Source organism: Triticum urartu, chromosome 7A, assembly GCF_056163025.1.
Source record: "Triticum urartu cultivar PI428250 chromosome 7A, HENAU_Tu73, whole genome shotgun sequence".
Taxonomy (NCBI): Eukaryota; Viridiplantae; Streptophyta; class Magnoliopsida; order Poales; family Poaceae; genus Triticum; species Triticum urartu.
The window spans coordinates 47,924,946-47,942,583 of NC_141879.1; the positions used below are offsets into that span (position 1 = coordinate 47,924,946).

Here is a 17,638-nt window from a genome sequence, read left to right on the forward strand (position 1 = left end):
CCATTAAGGAATGCCGTTTTGACGTCCATTTGCCATATCTCATAATCGTAGAATGCGGCAATTGCTAACATGATTCGGACGGACTTTAGCTTCGCTACCAGTGAGAAAGTCTCATCGTAGTCAACCCCTTGAACTTGTCGATAACCCTTAGCGACAAGCCGAGCTTTATAGATGGTCACATTATCATCCGCGTCTGTCTTCTTCTTAAAGATCCATTTATTTTCTATGGCTCACCGTTCAACGGGCAAGTCAGTCAAAGTCCATACTTCGTTTTCATACATGGATCCTATCTCGGATTTGATGGCTTCTAGCCATTTGTCGGAATCCGGGCCTGCCATCGCATCTTCATAGTTCGAAGGTTCACCGTTGTCTAACAACATGATTTCCAAGACAGGGTTGTCGTACCACTCTGGTGCGGAACGTGTCCTTGTGGACCTTCGAATTTCAGTAGGAGCTTGATCAGAAGTATCTTGATCATCATCAATAACTTCCTCTCTAGTTGGTGCAGGCACCTCAGGAACATTTTCTTGAGTTGTGCCATTTTCCGGTTCAAGAGGTAACACTTCATCAAGTTCTACTTTCCTCCGACTTACTTCTTTCGAGAGAAACTCTTTCTCTAGAAAGAATCCATTCTTGGCAAAAAAGATCTTGCCTTCGGATCTGAGGTAGAAGGTACACCCAACAGTTTCTTTAGGGTATCCTATGAAGACGCATTTTTCCGACTTGGGTTCGAGCTTTTCAGGTTGAAGCTTCTTGACATAAGCATCGCATCCCCAAACTTTTGGAAATGACAAATTAGGTTTCTTACCAAACCATAATTCAAACGGTGTCGTCTCAATGGATTTCGACGAAGCCCTATTTAAAGTGAATGCGGCAGTCTCTAAAGCATAGCCCCAAAAAGATAGCGGTAAATCGGTAAGAGACATCATAGATCGTACCACATCTAATAGAGTGCGATTACGACGTTCGGACACACCATTACGCTGAGGTGTTCCAGGCGGCGTGAGTTGTGAAACTATTCCATATTTTCTTAAGTGTGTGCCAAATTCGTGACTCAAGTATTCTCCTCCATGATCTGATCGTAGAAACTTGATTTTCCTGTCACGTTGATTCTCAACCTCACTCTGAAATTCCTTGAACTTTTCAAAGGTTTCATACTTGTGTTTCATTAAGTAGATGTACCCATATCTACTCAAATCATCAGTGAGGGTGAGAACATAACGATAGCCACCGCGAGCCTCAACACTCATTGGACCGCACACATCAGTTTGTATGATTTCCAATAAGTTGGTTGCTCGCTCCATTATTCCTGAGAACGGAGTCTTGGTCATCTTACCCATGAGGCATGGTTCGCACGTGTCAAATGATTCGTAATCAAGAGACTCTAAAAGTCCATCAGCATGGACCTTCTTCATGCGTTTGACACCTATGTGACCAAGGCGGCAGTGCCACAAGTATGTGGGACTGTCATTATCAACTTTACATCTTTTGGTACTCACATTATGAATATGTGTAGCATTACGCTCGAGATTCATAAAGAATAAACCATTCACCATAGGAGCATGACCATAAAACATATCTCTCTTATAAATAGAACAACCATTATTCTCGGATTTAAATGAGTAGCCATCTCGAATTAAACGAGATCCCGATACAATGTTCATGCTCAAAGCTGGCACTAAATAACAATTATTAAGGTTTAATACTAATCCCGAAGGTAAATGTAGAGGTAGCGTGCCGACGGCGATCACATTGACCTTGGAACCATTCCCGACGCGCATCGTCACCTCGTCCTTTGCCAGTCTCCGCTTATTCCGCAGCCCCTGCTTTGAGTTACAAATGTGAGCAACTGCACCGGTATCAAATACCCAGGAGCTACTACGGGTACTAGTAAGGTACACATCAATTACATGTATATCATATATACCTTTTGTTTTGCCGGCCTTCTTGTCTGCTAAGTATTTGGGGCAGTTCCGCTTCCAGTGACCACTTCCCTTGCAATAAAAGCACTCAGTCTCGGGCTTGGGTCCATTCTTTGGCTTCTTCCCAGCAGCTTGCTTGCCGGGCGCGGCAACTCCTTTGCCATCCTTCTTGAAGCTCTTTTTACCCTTGCCCTTCTTGAACTTAGTGGTTTTATTCACCATCAACACTTGATGTTCCTTCTTGACTTCTACTTCTGCTGATTTCAGCATTGAAAATACCTCAGGAATGGTCTTTTCCATCCCCTGCATATTGAAGTTCATCACAAAGCTCTTGTAGCTTGGTGGAAGCGACTGGAGGATTCTGTCAATGACCGCATCATCCGGGAGATTAACTCCCAGCTGAGTCAAGCGGTTATGTAACCCAGACATAGTGAGTATGTGCTCACTGACAGAACTATTTTCCTCCATCTTACAGCTGAAGAATTTGTCGGAGACTTCATATCTCTCGACCCGGGCATGAGCTTGGAAAACCATTTTCAGCTCTTCGAAATCTCATATGCTCCATGTCTCTCAAAACGCTTTTGGAGCCCCGGCTCTAGGCTGTAAAGCATGCCGCACTGAACGAGGGAGTAGTCATCGGCACGTGTCTGCCAAGCGTTCATAACGTCTTGGTTCTGTGGGACGGGTGGATCACCTAGCGGTGCTTGTAGGACATAATCTTTCTTGGCAGCTATGAGGATGATCCTCAGGTTCCGGACCCAGTCCGTATAGTTGCTGCCATCATCTTTCAGCTTGGTTTTCTCTAGGAACGCGTTGAAGTTGAGGACTACGTTGGCCATTTGATCTACAAGACATATTGTAAAGATTTTAGACTAAGTTCATGATAATTAAGTTCATCTAATCAAATTATTCAATGAACTCCCACTTAGATAGACGTCCCTCTTCTAGTCATCTAAGTATAACATGATCCGAGTGAACTAGGCCGTGTCCGATCATCACGTGAGACGGACTAGTCAACGTCGGTGAACATCTTCATGTTGATCGTATCTTCTATACGACTCATGCTCGACCTTTCGGTCTTTTGTGTTCCGAGGCCATGTCTATACACATGCTAGGCTCGTCAAGTCAACCTAAGTATTTGCATGTGTAAATCTGTCTTACACCCGTTGTATGTGAACGTTTGAATCAAACACCCGATCATCACGTGGTGCATTGAAACAACGAACTGTCGCAACGGTGCACAGTTAGGGGGAACACTTTCTTGAAATTATTATGAGGGATCATCTTATTTACTACCGTCGTTCTAAGCAAACAAGATGTAAAACATGATAAACATCAAATGCAATCAAATAATAATAGTGACATGATATGGCCAATATCACATAGCTCCTTTGATCTCCATCTTGGGGCTCCATGATCATCTTGTCACCGGCATGACACCATGATCTCCATCATCATGATCTCCATCATTGTGTCTCCATGAAGTTGCTCGCCAACTATTACTTCTACTACTATGGCTAACGCGTTTAGCAATAAAGTAAAGTAATTTACATGGCGTTCCTCAATGACATGCAGGTCATATAAAAAATAAAGACAACTCCTATGGCTCCTGCCGGTTGTCATACTCATCGACATGCAAGTCGTGATTCCTATTACAATAGCATGAACATCTCATACATCACATATAGATCATTCATCATTCATCACAACTTTGGCCATATCATATGACAAAGCACTTGCTGCAAAAACAAGTTAGACGTCCTCTAATTGTTGTTGCAAGTTTTACGTGGCTGCAATAGGGTTCTAGAAAGAACGTTTTCTTACCTACGTGAAAGCCACAACGTGATTTGTCAACTTCTATTTACCCTTCATAAGGACCCTTTTCATCGAATCCGCTCCAACTAAAGTAGGAGAGACAGACACCCGCCAGCCACCTTATGCAACTAGTGCATGTTAGTCGGTGGAACCGGTCTCACGTAAGCGTACGTGTAAGGTTGGTCCGGGCCGCTTCATCCCACAATACCGTTGAAGCAAGATAAGACTAGTAACGGCAAGAAAGTTGACAACATCTACGCCCACAACAAATTGTGTTCTACTCGCGCAAGAAGAACTACGCATAAACCTGGCTCTGATACCACTGATGGGGAACGTTGCAGAAAACAAAAATTTTCCTACAGTTTCACCAAGATCCATCTATGAGTTCATCTAGCAACGAGTGATCGGATGCATCTACATACCTTTGTAGATCGCGAGCGGAAGGATTCAAAGAACGGGGATGAGGTAGTCGAACACGACGTGATCCAAATCACCGGAGATCCTAGCACCAAACGGACGGCACCTCCGCGTTCAACACACGTACGGTCAGCGTAACGTCTCCTTCTTCTTGATCCAGCAAGAGGGAAGGAGAGGTTGAGGAAGATGGCTCCAGCAGCAGCATGACGGCGTGGTGGTGATGGAGCTGCAGTACTCCGTCAGGGCTTCGCCAAGCGCTATGGAGGAGGAGGAGGTGTTGGAGAGGGAGAGGGAGGCACCAAAGGCATCGATGAAAAGCCCTCCTTCCCCACTATATATAGGAGGGCCAAGGGGGGGGGGCGCCGGCCCTAGGAGATCCAATCTCCTAGGGGGGGCGGTGGCCAAGGGAGGTTTCCCTCCCCCCCAAGGCACCTAGGAGGTGCCTTCCACTAGTGGGACTCTTCCCTTTTGTGAACCCTAGGCGCATGGGCCTCTTGGGGCTGGTGCCCTTGGCCCATGTAGGCCAAGGAGCACCCCCTACAGCCCATGTGCCCCCCCGGGGTAGGTGGACCCACCCGGTGGACCCCCGGGACCCTTCCGGTGGTCCCGGTACAATACCGATGACCCCGAAACTTGTCCCGATGGCCGAAACAGGACTTCCCATATATAAATCTTTACCTCCGGACCATTCCGAAACTCCTCGTGACGTCCGGGATCTCATCCGGGACTCCGAAAAACATTCGGGTTACTGCATATACATATCCCTACAACCCTAGCGTCACCGAACCTTAAGTGTGTAGACCCTACGGGTTCGGGAGACATGTAGACATGACCGAGATCGCTCTCCGGTCAATAACCAACAGTGGGATCTAGATACCCATGTTGGCTCCCACATGCTCCTCGATGATCTCATCGGATGAGCCATGATGTCGAGGATTCAAGCAACCCCGTATACAATTCCCTTTGTCAATCGGTATGTTACTTGCCCGAGATTCGATCGTCGGTATCCCAATACCTCGTTCGATATCGTTACCGGCAATTCACTTTACTCGTACCGTAATGCATGATCCCGTGACCAGACACTTGGTCACTTTGAGCTCATTATGATGATGCATCACCGAGTGGGCCCAGTGATACCTCTCCGTCATACGGAGTGACAAATCCCAGTCTTGATCCGTGTCAACCCAACAAACACTTTCGGAGATACCCGTAGTATACCTTTATAGTCACCCAGTTACGTTGTGACGTTTGGCACACCCAAAGCACTCCTACGGTATCCGGGAGTTACACGATCTCATGATCTAAGGAAAAGATACTTGACATTGGAAAACTCCAGCAAACAAACTATACGATCTTATGCTATGTTTAGGATTGGGTCTTGTCCATCACATCATTCTCCTAATGATGTGATCCCGTTATCAATGACATCCAATGTCCATAGTCAGGAAACCATGACTATCTGTTGATCAACGAGCTAGTCAAATAGAGGCTTACTGGGGACTGTTGGTGTCTATTATTCACACATGTATTACGATTTCCGGATAATACAATTATAGCATGAATAAAGACAATTATCATGAACAAAGAAATATAATAATAATGCTTTTATTATTGCCTCTAGGGCATATTTCCAACAGCTTCATCTCACGATGCCGCCGAATCAAGATAAGACTAGTAACGGCAAGCAAATTGACAATATCGACGCCCACAACTACTTTGTGTTCTACTCGTGCATAGTAACTACGCATACACCTAGCTCATGATGCCACTGTTGGGGAACGTAGCAGAATTTTAAAATTTCTACGCATCACCAAGATCAATCTATGGAGTCATCTAGCAACGAGGGAGAGAGGAGTGCATCTACATACCCTTGTAGATCACGAGCGGAAGCGTTCAAGAGAACGGGGTTGATGGAGTCGTACTCGACGTGATTCAAATCACCGATGACCTAGTGCCGAACGGACGGCACCTCCGCGTTCAACACACGTACGGTTGGGAGACGTCTCCTCCTTCTTGATCCAGCAAGGGGGAAGGAGAGGTTGATGAAGATCCAGCAGCACGACGGCGTGGTGGTGGAAGCAACGGTGATCTCGGCAGGGCTTCGCCAAGCGCTGGGAGATGGAGGAGTGTCACGGGAGGGAGAGGGAGAGGCCAGGGGCTTGGGTGTGCAGCTCTCCCCCCACTATATATAGTGTGCCTAGGGGGGGGGGCACCGGCCCTAGGAGATCCAATCTCCTAGGGGGGGCGGCGGTCAAGGGGGTGCCTTGCCCCCCAAGGCAAGGGTGGCGCCCCCACCCCTAGGGTTTCTAACCCTAGGCGCAGGGGGAGGCCCAAGGGGGGCGCACCAGCCCACTAGGGGCTGGTTCCCCTCCCACTTCAGGCCATGGGGCCCTCCGGGATAGGTGGCCCCACACGGTGGACCCCCGGGACCCTTCCGGTGGTCCCAGTACAATACCGGTGACCCCGAAACCTTCCCTATGGCCGAAACTGGACTTCCTATATATAAATCTTTACCTCCGGACCATTGCGGAACTCCTCGTGACGTCCGGGATCTCATACGGGACTCCGAACAACTTTCGGGTTACCGTGTGCTAATATCTCTACAACCCTAGTGTCATCGAACCTTAAGTGTGTAGACCCTACGGGTTCGGGAGACATGCAGACATGACCGAGAAGCCTCTCCGGTCAATAACCAACAGCGGGATCTGGATACCCATGTTGGCTCCCACAAGCTCCACGATGATCTCATCGGATGAACCACGATGTCGAGGATTCAATCAATCCGTATACAATTCCCTTTGTCTATCGGTACGTTACTTGCCCGAGACTCGATCGTTGGTATCCCAATACCTTGTTCAGTCTCGTTACCGGCAAGTCACTTTACTCGTACCGTAATGCATGATCCCGTGATCAATCACTTGATCACTTTGAGCTCATTATAATGATGCATTACCGAGTGGGCCCAGAGATACCTCTCCGTCAGACGGAGTGACAAATCCCAGTCTCGATTCGTGCCAACCCAATAGACACTTTCGGAGATACCTGTAATGTACCTTTATAGTCATCCAGTTATGTTGTGACGTTTGGCACACCCAAGGCACTCCTACGGTATCTGGGAGTTGCACAATCTCATGGTCTAAGGAAATGATACTTGACATTCAGAAAAGCTACAGCAAACGAACTACACGATCTTTGAGCTAAGCTTAGGATTGGGTCTTGTCCATCACATCATTCTCCTAATGATGTGATCCCGTTATCATTGACATCTAATGTCCATAGTCAGGAAACCATGAATATCCTTTGATCAACGAGCTAGTCAACTAGAGGCTCACAAGGGACGTGTTGTGGTCTATGTATTCACACATGTATTACGATTTCCGGATAACACAATTATAGCATGAACAATAGACAATTATCATGAACAAAGAAATATAATAATATTCATTTTATTATTGCCTCTAGGGCATATTTCCAACACAAAGGCTCTCAGAATTTGGAGCAAGCACAAGAGGAGATGAGTCGTCTTCATGTCCGGGTTAGCTAACGAGGTCAACTTCCGACTTGATCTGGCTCAAGAGGAGAGGGCTCTTTCCGAGGAGGAGAGACACCTGAGAGGTCTGCTGAAAGCTAAGCTGCTGGGTATTGCGGCTGTCGACAGGGCAAGGTGGCGGCAAAAATCCAGAATTACTGAGATAAAAGAGGGAGACGCTAGTACCCGATTTTCCACCTAAGAGTGAGTGGCCGCCGACGGAAGAATCACATCCCGGTCCTTCTGGGAAGAGATGGGCCGGTTTCCGACCATGTTGGGAAGGCTGACATCCTCAGAGATCGGTTCAAAAACCTGATGGGTACGCCTTTCGTGTGATCTACAACACTGAATTGGGAGGAGCTGGGGATGCCGCGAAGACAGCTAGAGCACCTGGACGGGGCGTTCACAGAGACTGAGCTTTTATCGGCGATCAAAGAAATGCATGGCGAGAAAGCACCGGGGCCTGATGGATTCACTGGGGCTTTCTTCAAGCGATGTTGGACGATCATAAAAACGGATCTCCTTGCTGCTGTTAACTGTGTTCACAATCTGCGCGGAAGGAATTGGGATCTGTTTAATACTGTGAATGTTGTTTTGATTCCTAAACGTGCGGAGGCGCAGGATCCAGGAGATTTCAGGCCAATAAGCCTAATGCAGAGCATTCCGAAGCTGGTCAGTAAGATGCTCGCTTCCCGGCTGGCTCCAGAAATCCACAACCTGATCACGCACAATCAGAGTGCCTTCATTCGAGGACAGTCCATCCAAGACAATTTTCTATATATCAAGAATGTGATCAAAGCGGCTCACTTGGCGAAATCCCCCTGGTCTTCCTAAAGCTTGATATAGCCAAGGCTTTCGATTCCGTGTCATGGGGATATCTATTTGAAGTCATGGAGGCCATGGGATTTGGGCAAAGATGGAGGGACATGATTGCTCTGATCTTGGCATCCTCCTCCTCTAGAATTCTGTTGAATGGAACGCCCGGCACACCTTTTACCCACATGCGTGGCTTGAGACAGGGAGACCCTCTGTCCCCCCTGTTGTTTATCATTGCTATGGAACCGCTGCAGAGACTGCTTGAGATGGCCACCGAGAAGAATATTTTGAAGCCTTTGCGAACGCGCGTGGCCAGATTCCGGGCGAGTTTCTATGCCGATGATGCTGCACTCTTCATCAACCCGGCGCGAGAAGAGATCACTGTTGTCCAGGCCATTCTGGAAATGTTTGGGAATGCCTCTGGACTCAAAACAAACATGGCAAAATCAATGGCGTACCCTGTTGCTTTCCAGGACAGGGATTTGCAACAGTTGTTGATCGATGCTAGGATTGTGCAAGGCTCTCTTCCTTGCCAATACTTGGGATTTCCCCTTGGGATTCGAAAACCAAAGAGAGTTGAGATTCAACCACTGATTGATAAAATGGCCGGAAAAATTTCTTTGAGGAAAGGCAGAATGCTTAATAGGAGAGGAAGATTAGTGTACATAAACTCGGTGGTCACAACAACGGAAGCTTACTTCTTGACAACCTTTGCCCCGGATAAGTGGTTTATTAAGAATGTGGATAAGTTGAGAAGAAACTTTCTTTGGGAGGCCGCAGATGCAAACATTGGAGGGAAAAGCCTTGTCAAGTGGAAGCAAGTTTTCTCCCCAATAAGATGTGGTGGACTAGGGGTCAAAAACATTGACTGCTTCAGCCGTGCTCTCTGTCTAAGGTGGGAATGGTTTCGACGGGAAGATGAGGATAGGCCATGGATGGGATCGCCGACACCTTGTGATGAGATGGATAAGCAGTTGTTTACGAGCTGCACGTTGATTCAGCTGGGAGACGGCAGCATTGCGGCATTCTGGAGGGACTGATGGCTAAACGGGGAGGCCCCATGTTTTATGTATCCTGAACTATACCAACTGGCCAAATTCAAGAAGATGTCGGTTAGAGAGGCGCTCCACAGAAGATGGATCCTTGGGTTACAGAGAATGACAACAGAAGGGCAGCTCAACCAGTTCGTCCGACTTTGGGAGGAACTTCAATTGATCCAGCTCACGGACAGCAAAGACAAGATCCTTTGGAACCTGACTGCTAATTGAAAATACTCTGCCGTCTCTGCTTATGACGCCCACTTTATGGCAAGGACCAACAAGCCTGGGCTGGCCCAAGTGTGGAGGGGCAAGATGGAAGGAAAAGTTAAATTCTACTTATGGTTGTTGCTGCAAAACAGAAATTGGACGGCGGATCGTCTGCAAGCGATGGGATTGCCACACAATGACGTATGTTGCCTTTGTGATCAAGAAAAGGAGATGGCCGAACACATCACCCTGGCCTGTTGCTTTGTGAAAGAGGTTTGGCTCCAGTTCCAGCAAGCTGACGACAGGATGGGCATGATGGACTCCTCGGCAACCTCCATTGGAGAGTGGTGGTCTCGGCTATGCACATGCGATGGAACCAAGGACAAGAAGAGAGATGAAATCACACTAGCTGCTTACATAGTGTGGAACCTGTGGAAAGAAAGAAACCGTAGGGTCTTTGAGCAGAAGGAGCTGACGCCGACTGCACTTGCTGGACTGATAAGAGAAGACGTCAAGATTTTCTACGAGGCCACAAAAGAGGCGGGCGCTGGGGACACATAGAAACCCATGGCGTCTTTTCATATTATTTGTCTTTGTCTTTCTCCTGTCAATACTCTCTGATGAAAGGCCGGGCTCTTGGTCTGGATTTGTCCGAACTATGTAAAACCTCTATTCTTCTTTAATGCAAAAGCAGAGCTCCTGCTCTTCACGTCAAAAAGTCTTTCCTTCGCATTCCACATGTTTATACATGGTAGTAAAAACATGTTATACTATAGATTATCTCTTATCACTTCGCGTTATCTCCAATAACTTGTGCATGTATGCCTATAGAAAGGGAAAATCTAATAGAAAATATGTGGTGAAATAAAGGCATGCTGGCACAATAGAAAAAAAATTCCTTCTTCACTATCTCTCATCCAACTTATCAAACATTTCATTTATTATCTCTAAGGAGCTGACATCACCCCATTGTAGGATAGGTGTTGGATAAAGGTTTATCCCTATGAAACGATATATGCTCATACTTTGAGATGGGAGGAGTATTAATTAGTTTATCCATAGTTAGCATAGAGGGAAATGTATAATGTAACAGGAAACTACACTATCATAACAGTAAGAATACACTTAAGAAATATAAATGAACAACAAGAATGGTCCTACCATCAAAGCACCAATCTGATTCAGAATCATGATTCTGACTAGCTTGAGAGCCGCCTCCTCCTACCACTCTATCCCCCTTCCTCTCGCCACTGCTAGAGAGCAGTGGCTAGGCTAAGTCCCGGCACTAGCCGGTGAAGGCGGAAATGAGGTCTCTTCCCCTTAACCTTTACTGGCGGATGCGATCTACAAGCAACGACTTGACCTCGAGGGTGTGGTTGTGCAGCGGTGGTGGTGATGTTTCCGGTGGGGCAAGCGATCTACAAGCAATGACTTGAGCTAGAGGGCATGGTTGTGTAGCAGTGGTGATGATGTTTCCGGTCGGGCAGGCGATCTCTCGTGGTGAGGTGTTGGTGGCCACAATCCCATCTGCAGGTATGCGGATGGTAGCGGCAACCTTTTGCATCCCAGCGAGGTGGGCTCCACTCAGAAGTGTGGATGGCACAGTGGTCCTGCACTTCGAGGCGGTGTTGTCGCTCCAGGCCGAAGGGTCTTGGACCTTCCTATCCAATAGCAACGGTGAGTATGGTTTGCCGACCTATTCCGTTCGACAGAAGAGGAAGTCGAAGCATGAGGACTCTGCTACACTGTATAGTTTCCCCAATTGGCATTTTGGCGGTGCCAGTGACCTTCCTCACTCACAAATTTTCCTCGTATGTGCATCGGTGAGATCTTCATCATTCCGAGCCATTGGTGGACATCAATACTTGTTGCGCTTGACTGTATGCTTGTGCGGGTATGGTCTTCACTGGTGTGGCATCTCACATCAAGACTGTGCAATACACGTAGCTGTTGGGATCATGGAAAATGGTGGTGCAACATGATGACTTTGATTTGGTGGTGCTTCTCGAGTACTCGGCTTCGAGCTTGAGTGAAAACCCAAGGTTTGAACCTAATTGGTTATACCTAGCAATGGCGGGATTTTGCGTTGTTACATTGTTGAAAGCACTGCTCGGATTTGCTCGACCTTATCTTCAGGGTGAAAACCTAGGATTTGATCTTTCATGCTCAGATCCGAAGACATCGGCGCTTGACTGCCATTTCCTTGCTGGAGGCGTTCTGTTGGAGAACATTTCTCAATGTCTTTGTGATCTGAGGAGATGGTTAGTGTGGATGGTCGTTGTTGTAGTTCGTCGATCACTGTTTTGATCTCTTCTTAGATTTTTCCTTTTCACGTTCGTCCACCTAGGTAGAGTTTCGGTCTTGTATGACTTTGCTCTTTGCTGGCGCAATTCTTTATGTGTGTGTGTGTGAGTGTGCGCGCACGCGCGCACACGTTAGTGTTGGTTGTGTGCATCCTCATGCAAAGACTGGATTCATACTCATTATGTTTGTATCCTTTAGAATAAAAACAACCTTTATGAAGAATGACTAATCAGATACCCTGATCTTGTTGTTTCCATCCTTTTATCTCAACTAGCAAAGATGCCCGTGCGTTACAACGGGAGAGAAAAAAAGTCACACACCATAACTCAATAAGCATGACTCAAGAACCCCTCTCTCACATGACATCTTCTATTTTGGCACGGAACCCATACATGTTGTCGCTTTTCCTCTTGCCCCGCATTGTGAACCCCCATGCTTCGCTACAGAGCAAACGCCAGTTGCTACCCCTAGAAAGACAAAAATAATAATATATGATCATTTACATATATGTCCTTATATATTGTACATCAAGAAAATATTATGGGATTTGTCAACACAACAACAATAAATTTGAGAGGGAAAAACATATAGGCAAGCACTGCCTACATGATACATCATCACGACTGCCTACATCATGGACATCGACGAATCATTATTACATTAGTTGGTAGCTAGAGAGTGAATTCTTGTGACGATGACGACGTGCATGCCGTTGCCATCTGGTGGAACGCGTGAAGATCTTTGCATGGCTCCTGTTTCATGGTCGACTCAACTCAAAAAGCAACCTTTAGCGCAAGAATATCGTCACCGACTCACTATGCCCGCGCTGCGGACATGATGGTGAAACCAGTTCACACATATTCCTAGACTGTCCTCTTTCACAACGTATTTGGCAACGGATCGGCCTCTCTCCTTCAAGTACCATTGATGGACTCTGGGACTGCCGCCTCCCTACACAGGTGGATGCGGTAATCTGGCACTCCGTCCTCCTCCTCATCCTATGGAAGGTTTGGGATTCCAGAAACGCTATGACCTTCAAGCAACAAAATCACCACAGTATTCTCACCCTCAGGCGCATCGTGGATGATCTCATGCTCTGGACGCACCGGACGAAGAAACCGGTGCACAAGCAGGCCGCCTCCTCCTGGCGTTCCTACCTGTTATCACGACTTCACGTGCTTATGTAATTCCCCTTTGTAATCAGTCTGACGATGGGTTATGAACTTGAGAAATATATTTAGGTGGGGAGCTCCCCCCCCCCCCCCCCCCCGGTGATTTTTCAAAAAAATAATTCTTGTGAGAAGTTCGAGTACAAAGTTTCACATCTCAAACTTTTACACTCTTCCGTCCATCCATCATCCATGGCAGATCCACCACATGCGTGGCTTCACGTTGAGGTGGTATACAACCTTCATCTCACACTGTGCGTCACATTGAACTCACGAATCATTCGAGTTAATGTTCCATGATGCATTACCTGGATGCAGATGGATTGATGAGAGAAGATCGATCAATTGTTCAATCAGATGGATTACTTGTGAGATGTTGACACAGATGGCGCACCGGGGACAGCTCGTGGCTCCTTTCAACCACTTTCTTCCCTGACAAAAAAAATAATAACCTACAATCAGAAAACCACTCCGTAGTTTCTCCTCACAACATGGAGTGACCTTTGATGTCTAATGGGTCAACGGATGGTAGACGATGGTGCAGCACACTTGGAGGGTGCTCAGGTGAGGTGCGTGCTATGCTAGTTGGCATGACGTGACGTCGTGCAGTATGAGGTCTAGCGGGCATCCTAGTTATGCAAAGACTGGATTCATACTCATTATATTTGTATCCTTTAGAATAAAAACAACCTTTATCAAGAATGACTAATCAGATATCCTGATCTTGTTGTTTCCGCCCTTTTGTCTCTATGGAACAACTGTTGTCGTCGTCTTCATTCTGTTGCCGTCTTCCTTTTTTAGCAAAAGCGTAGGGCTAAACGAGTTCGTCAGCAAAGTTGTCAATTTATGTGTTCTTCGGAGAATGCAAGGTGGATGTGATGCGGCTGGGGGCGCCCTCGTAATCATATTCCACGGGACATTCGTCCAGCTGTATAGTACATGGCAAAAATCACTACGTTCTATATATGGCAAACATGAAGCACTTGGTTTTCCAGAGGAATTTTTTTGCCAGAGACTACTACTACAATGTGCACGACCTGGCCTGCGAGGAGGCACGCGTGCAGCTCCCTCTTCTTCCACCTCCATGGCGCCGGGAGCGCCATGCTGTACCGCCTCCTGGACGCGGTGACGTCGGTGAAATGCGAGACGCGGCGGGCTCGCAAGCAGGTCAAGGTGCTCGAGGCCCTGGACGTCGCCGGGACGCAGCTGTACCACTTCACCACCATCGTCATCGCTGGCATGGGCTTCTTTACGGACGCCTACGACCTGTTCTCGGTCTCCCTCATCGCCGACCTCCTGGGCCGCATCTACTACCACTCGGCGGATGGCAGGCTCCCCGGCAACGTTGCCGGTGCCGTCAGCGGCGTGGCGCTCTGCGGCACGGTCCTGGGGCAGCTCTTCTTCGGCTGGCTCGGCGACAGGATGGGGCGGAAGCTGATCTACGGCGTCACGCTCAAGCTCATGGTGGTGTGCTCGCTCGCGTCCGGCCTCTCCTTCCACAACAAGCCCAAGTGCGTCGTGGCCACGTTGTGCTTCTTCCGCTTCTGGCTCGGCTTCGGCATCGGCGGCGACTACCCGCTCTCGGCGACCATCATGTCTGAGTATGCCAACAAGAGGACTCGCGGAGCCTTCATAGCAGCGGTCTTCGCTATGCAGGTGTGTAAGTAAAACCATCACAATATTTTTTGGAGCCTGTGCTGCATCTCATTCTTAATCTACAACCTCCATTTCTTTTTTCTCGTCTAACTCAGTCAAAGATAATATTTTAATCCTTATCGTATTATGCTTGCCCTGCATAAAGGGTCTTGGGAACCTGGCTGCTGGGGCTGTTGTTCTGGTGCTCTCTGCGAGCTTCAAGAACACGGCCGCGTACGATACTGACCAGCTCGGGCAAGCAGACTACGTGTGGCGCATAGTACTCATGCTCGGCGCCGTTCCTGCCCTGCTCACCTACTACTGGCGCATGAAGATGCCCGAGACGGCGCGCTACACCGCGCTCATCGCCAAGAACCTCAAGCTAGCGGCGTCTGACATGGCCGCGGTCCTCGACATCGACTTCGTGTCGGACATGGACGCGGAGGCCGTCGTTAAGCAGGACGAGTTTGGCCTCTTCTCCATGGAGTTCCTTCACAAGCATGGCCGCCAGCTCCTCGGAACCACCGTGTGCTGGTTCGTCCTCGACGTCGTCTTCTACTCCCTCAACCTCTTCATGAAGGACATCTTCAGCGGCATCGGCTGGTTTGGAGACGCGGCCGAGATGAGCCCTCTCGAGCAGACCTACAAGATAGCCCGCACGCAGGCCATCATCGTGGTCGGCGGTTCCCTGCCAGGGTACTTCCTCACTGTCCTCTTCGTTGACCGCATCGGCCGCATCAAGATCCAGCTCATGGGGTTCACCATGATGACCATCTTCATGATCGGGCTCGCCGCGCCCTACAAGTTCTGGTCCAAACCCAGCATGCACGCAGGCTTCGCCATCATGTATGCATTGATCCTCTTCTTCGCAAACTTCGGCCCCAACTCCACCACTTTCATCCTGCCTACCGAGATATTCCCGACGCGGCTGCGGTCGACGTGCAACGGCATATCGGCTGCCGGGGGTAAGTGTGGTGCCATCATCGGTGTTCTCTGGTTCCAGTATTCTCATACGAGCATCCGGAGCTCTCTCCTACTTCTCGCAGGGTGCAACCTGGTTGGAGTCATGTTCACTCTTGCCTTGCCGGAATCCAAAGGGATGTCACTCGAGGATATCACCGGGGAAATGGAGGAAGAAAGCGAACCATCTCAAGAATCTACAGTTGCTGAAGTTGAGTTCATCCACAGCGTGGAAATTTTGTAGCCAGTACCATTCATCCCGGTTGCTGATTTTAGTGTCTTCTCAAAATTACTCAAACATTGGAAACTTGTATCTTTGAGATGTTTGGATTATATATAGTGTTCAATGTGACATGAGATGGGATAGACTCCAAACGAAGTGGCAATAACACAAGTAAATCTAGGCATAGCAAATAATAGAGCAAATTTCAGTTTTACTTCCTTTACTCCTCCTATCCATATTACCTGTCGCTGGTTTAGTACAACTTTAGTACAGAATTGTATTAAAGCAGCGACAAGTAATCCCTCTGTCCCAAAATATAAGGCATTTCTGCTTTATAACCTTTAAACACATCAACAAAGGAGATCTCTTCATACCCTTCATAATAATGAGTATAATGGTCTTTCTTAAAAATACATTGTCCGCACTCTAAAAATAGAGACCTGACTTGTTCCGAGTCCACTATGGGCAGGCCTAGTAGTAACTAGTAAGTGTGTACTGTAGCCCGGGATTGAAAATCAGAAGAAAAACACTAGAACCAACCAGATTTGCTGATATATTAGCAGAGTTTCTTATCAACAAGAATTGATTTACTGTAGCAGACCAAACCAGCACTGTACTACCGGGCAGGAAACTGTAGCGAACCGACCGAGGGGGTATTGTAGCTAATGTGTTTTTCAAATTTTAAAATGTTTTCTGAAACACAAACATTTTAAAAAATCCGAATTTTTTTTCAAACTTTGAACTTCTTTTTGAAACGCAAACATTTTTTATTTTGTGAAATTTTTTCAAATTCATGAACACTTTTTCAGAATTGTGAACATTTTTCTTAAAGTGCGAACAATTTTTCAAATTTGCGAACATTTTCTTTGAAACTTGAATTTTTTTTAAACTTCATAGTATTTTTTGAAAATGCAAACACTTCTCAAATTTGTGAGCATCACTTGAAAACACAAACATTTTTAAAAATTTAAGAATATTTTTAAACTTTATAAACATATTTTGAAAACAATTTTTATTTTCTAGGGAATAAGCATTTTTTATTTTCTATTTTTCGTTTTTCTTCGGTTTTCTCGTTAATTCATTTTCCTCCTTTTTGAACTTTATTACAATTCTTGAAACCTTTTCAAAAACTTGAAAAATCTTTGGAATACCAGAAAATGTTCTTATTTTCAAATATTGTTTATATTTTTTTTTCAAATTCTAGAATTTGATTAAAAATAATCCCTTTCTTGACTTTTTTATTCACACAGTTTAAAAATATTTGTGCTTCAATAAATTTGATAAATTTTTAAAAAAGCATATGAACTGAAATTTTTCTTCAAAATTTTCATCAATTGTGAATTTGTTACCACTTTTGGAAAATGTGTTTTAACTATGTAAAATTTTCACACACAATTTGTTATTCCAAAATTGTTGAAATTTTTTAAGAAATGTTTACAACATAAGAAAACGTTCATGTGAATTGATAATGATGGAAATTGCAAATAGCAGAAGCATTAAAATTAGGTAAAACTACATGCTCATGGATGCACCCGTCTGGCATAGTCTGGCACACTTTTCTCAACTGCTGTTTTTTGAACTACTAGTAAGCGTACACGTCA

At 46.5% G+C, this 17,638-nt stretch overlaps 1 protein-coding gene across 1 annotated transcript; it reads left to right on the plus strand.

Moving 5' to 3' along the window:
* Positions 1-14,194: 14,194 nt before the first annotated feature.
* On the plus strand, positions 14,195-16,170 carry LOC125533784 (putative inorganic phosphate transporter 1-13). The gene is made up of 2 exons (XM_048697135.2): positions 14,195-14,875; positions 15,021-16,170. The coding sequence occupies exons 1-2, from the start codon at positions 14,246-14,248 to the stop codon at positions 16,056-16,058; spliced, it is 1,668 nt and encodes a 555-aa protein (XP_048553092.2). The 5' UTR covers positions 14,195-14,245; the 3' UTR covers positions 16,059-16,170.
* The last annotated feature ends 1,468 nt before the right edge of the window (positions 16,171-17,638 follow it).

Bases quoted from the DNA above. Each gene is read 5' to 3' on its own strand.
- LOC125533784 (XM_048697135.2), top strand. From the start codon at position 14,246: ATGTGCACGACCTGGCCTGCGAGGAGGCACGCGTGCAGCTCCCTCTTC. The intron at 14,876-15,020 runs GTGTGTAAGTAA...CCCTGCATAAAG, and splicing joins CAGCGGTCTTCGCTATGCAG to GGTCTTGGGAACCTGGCTGC.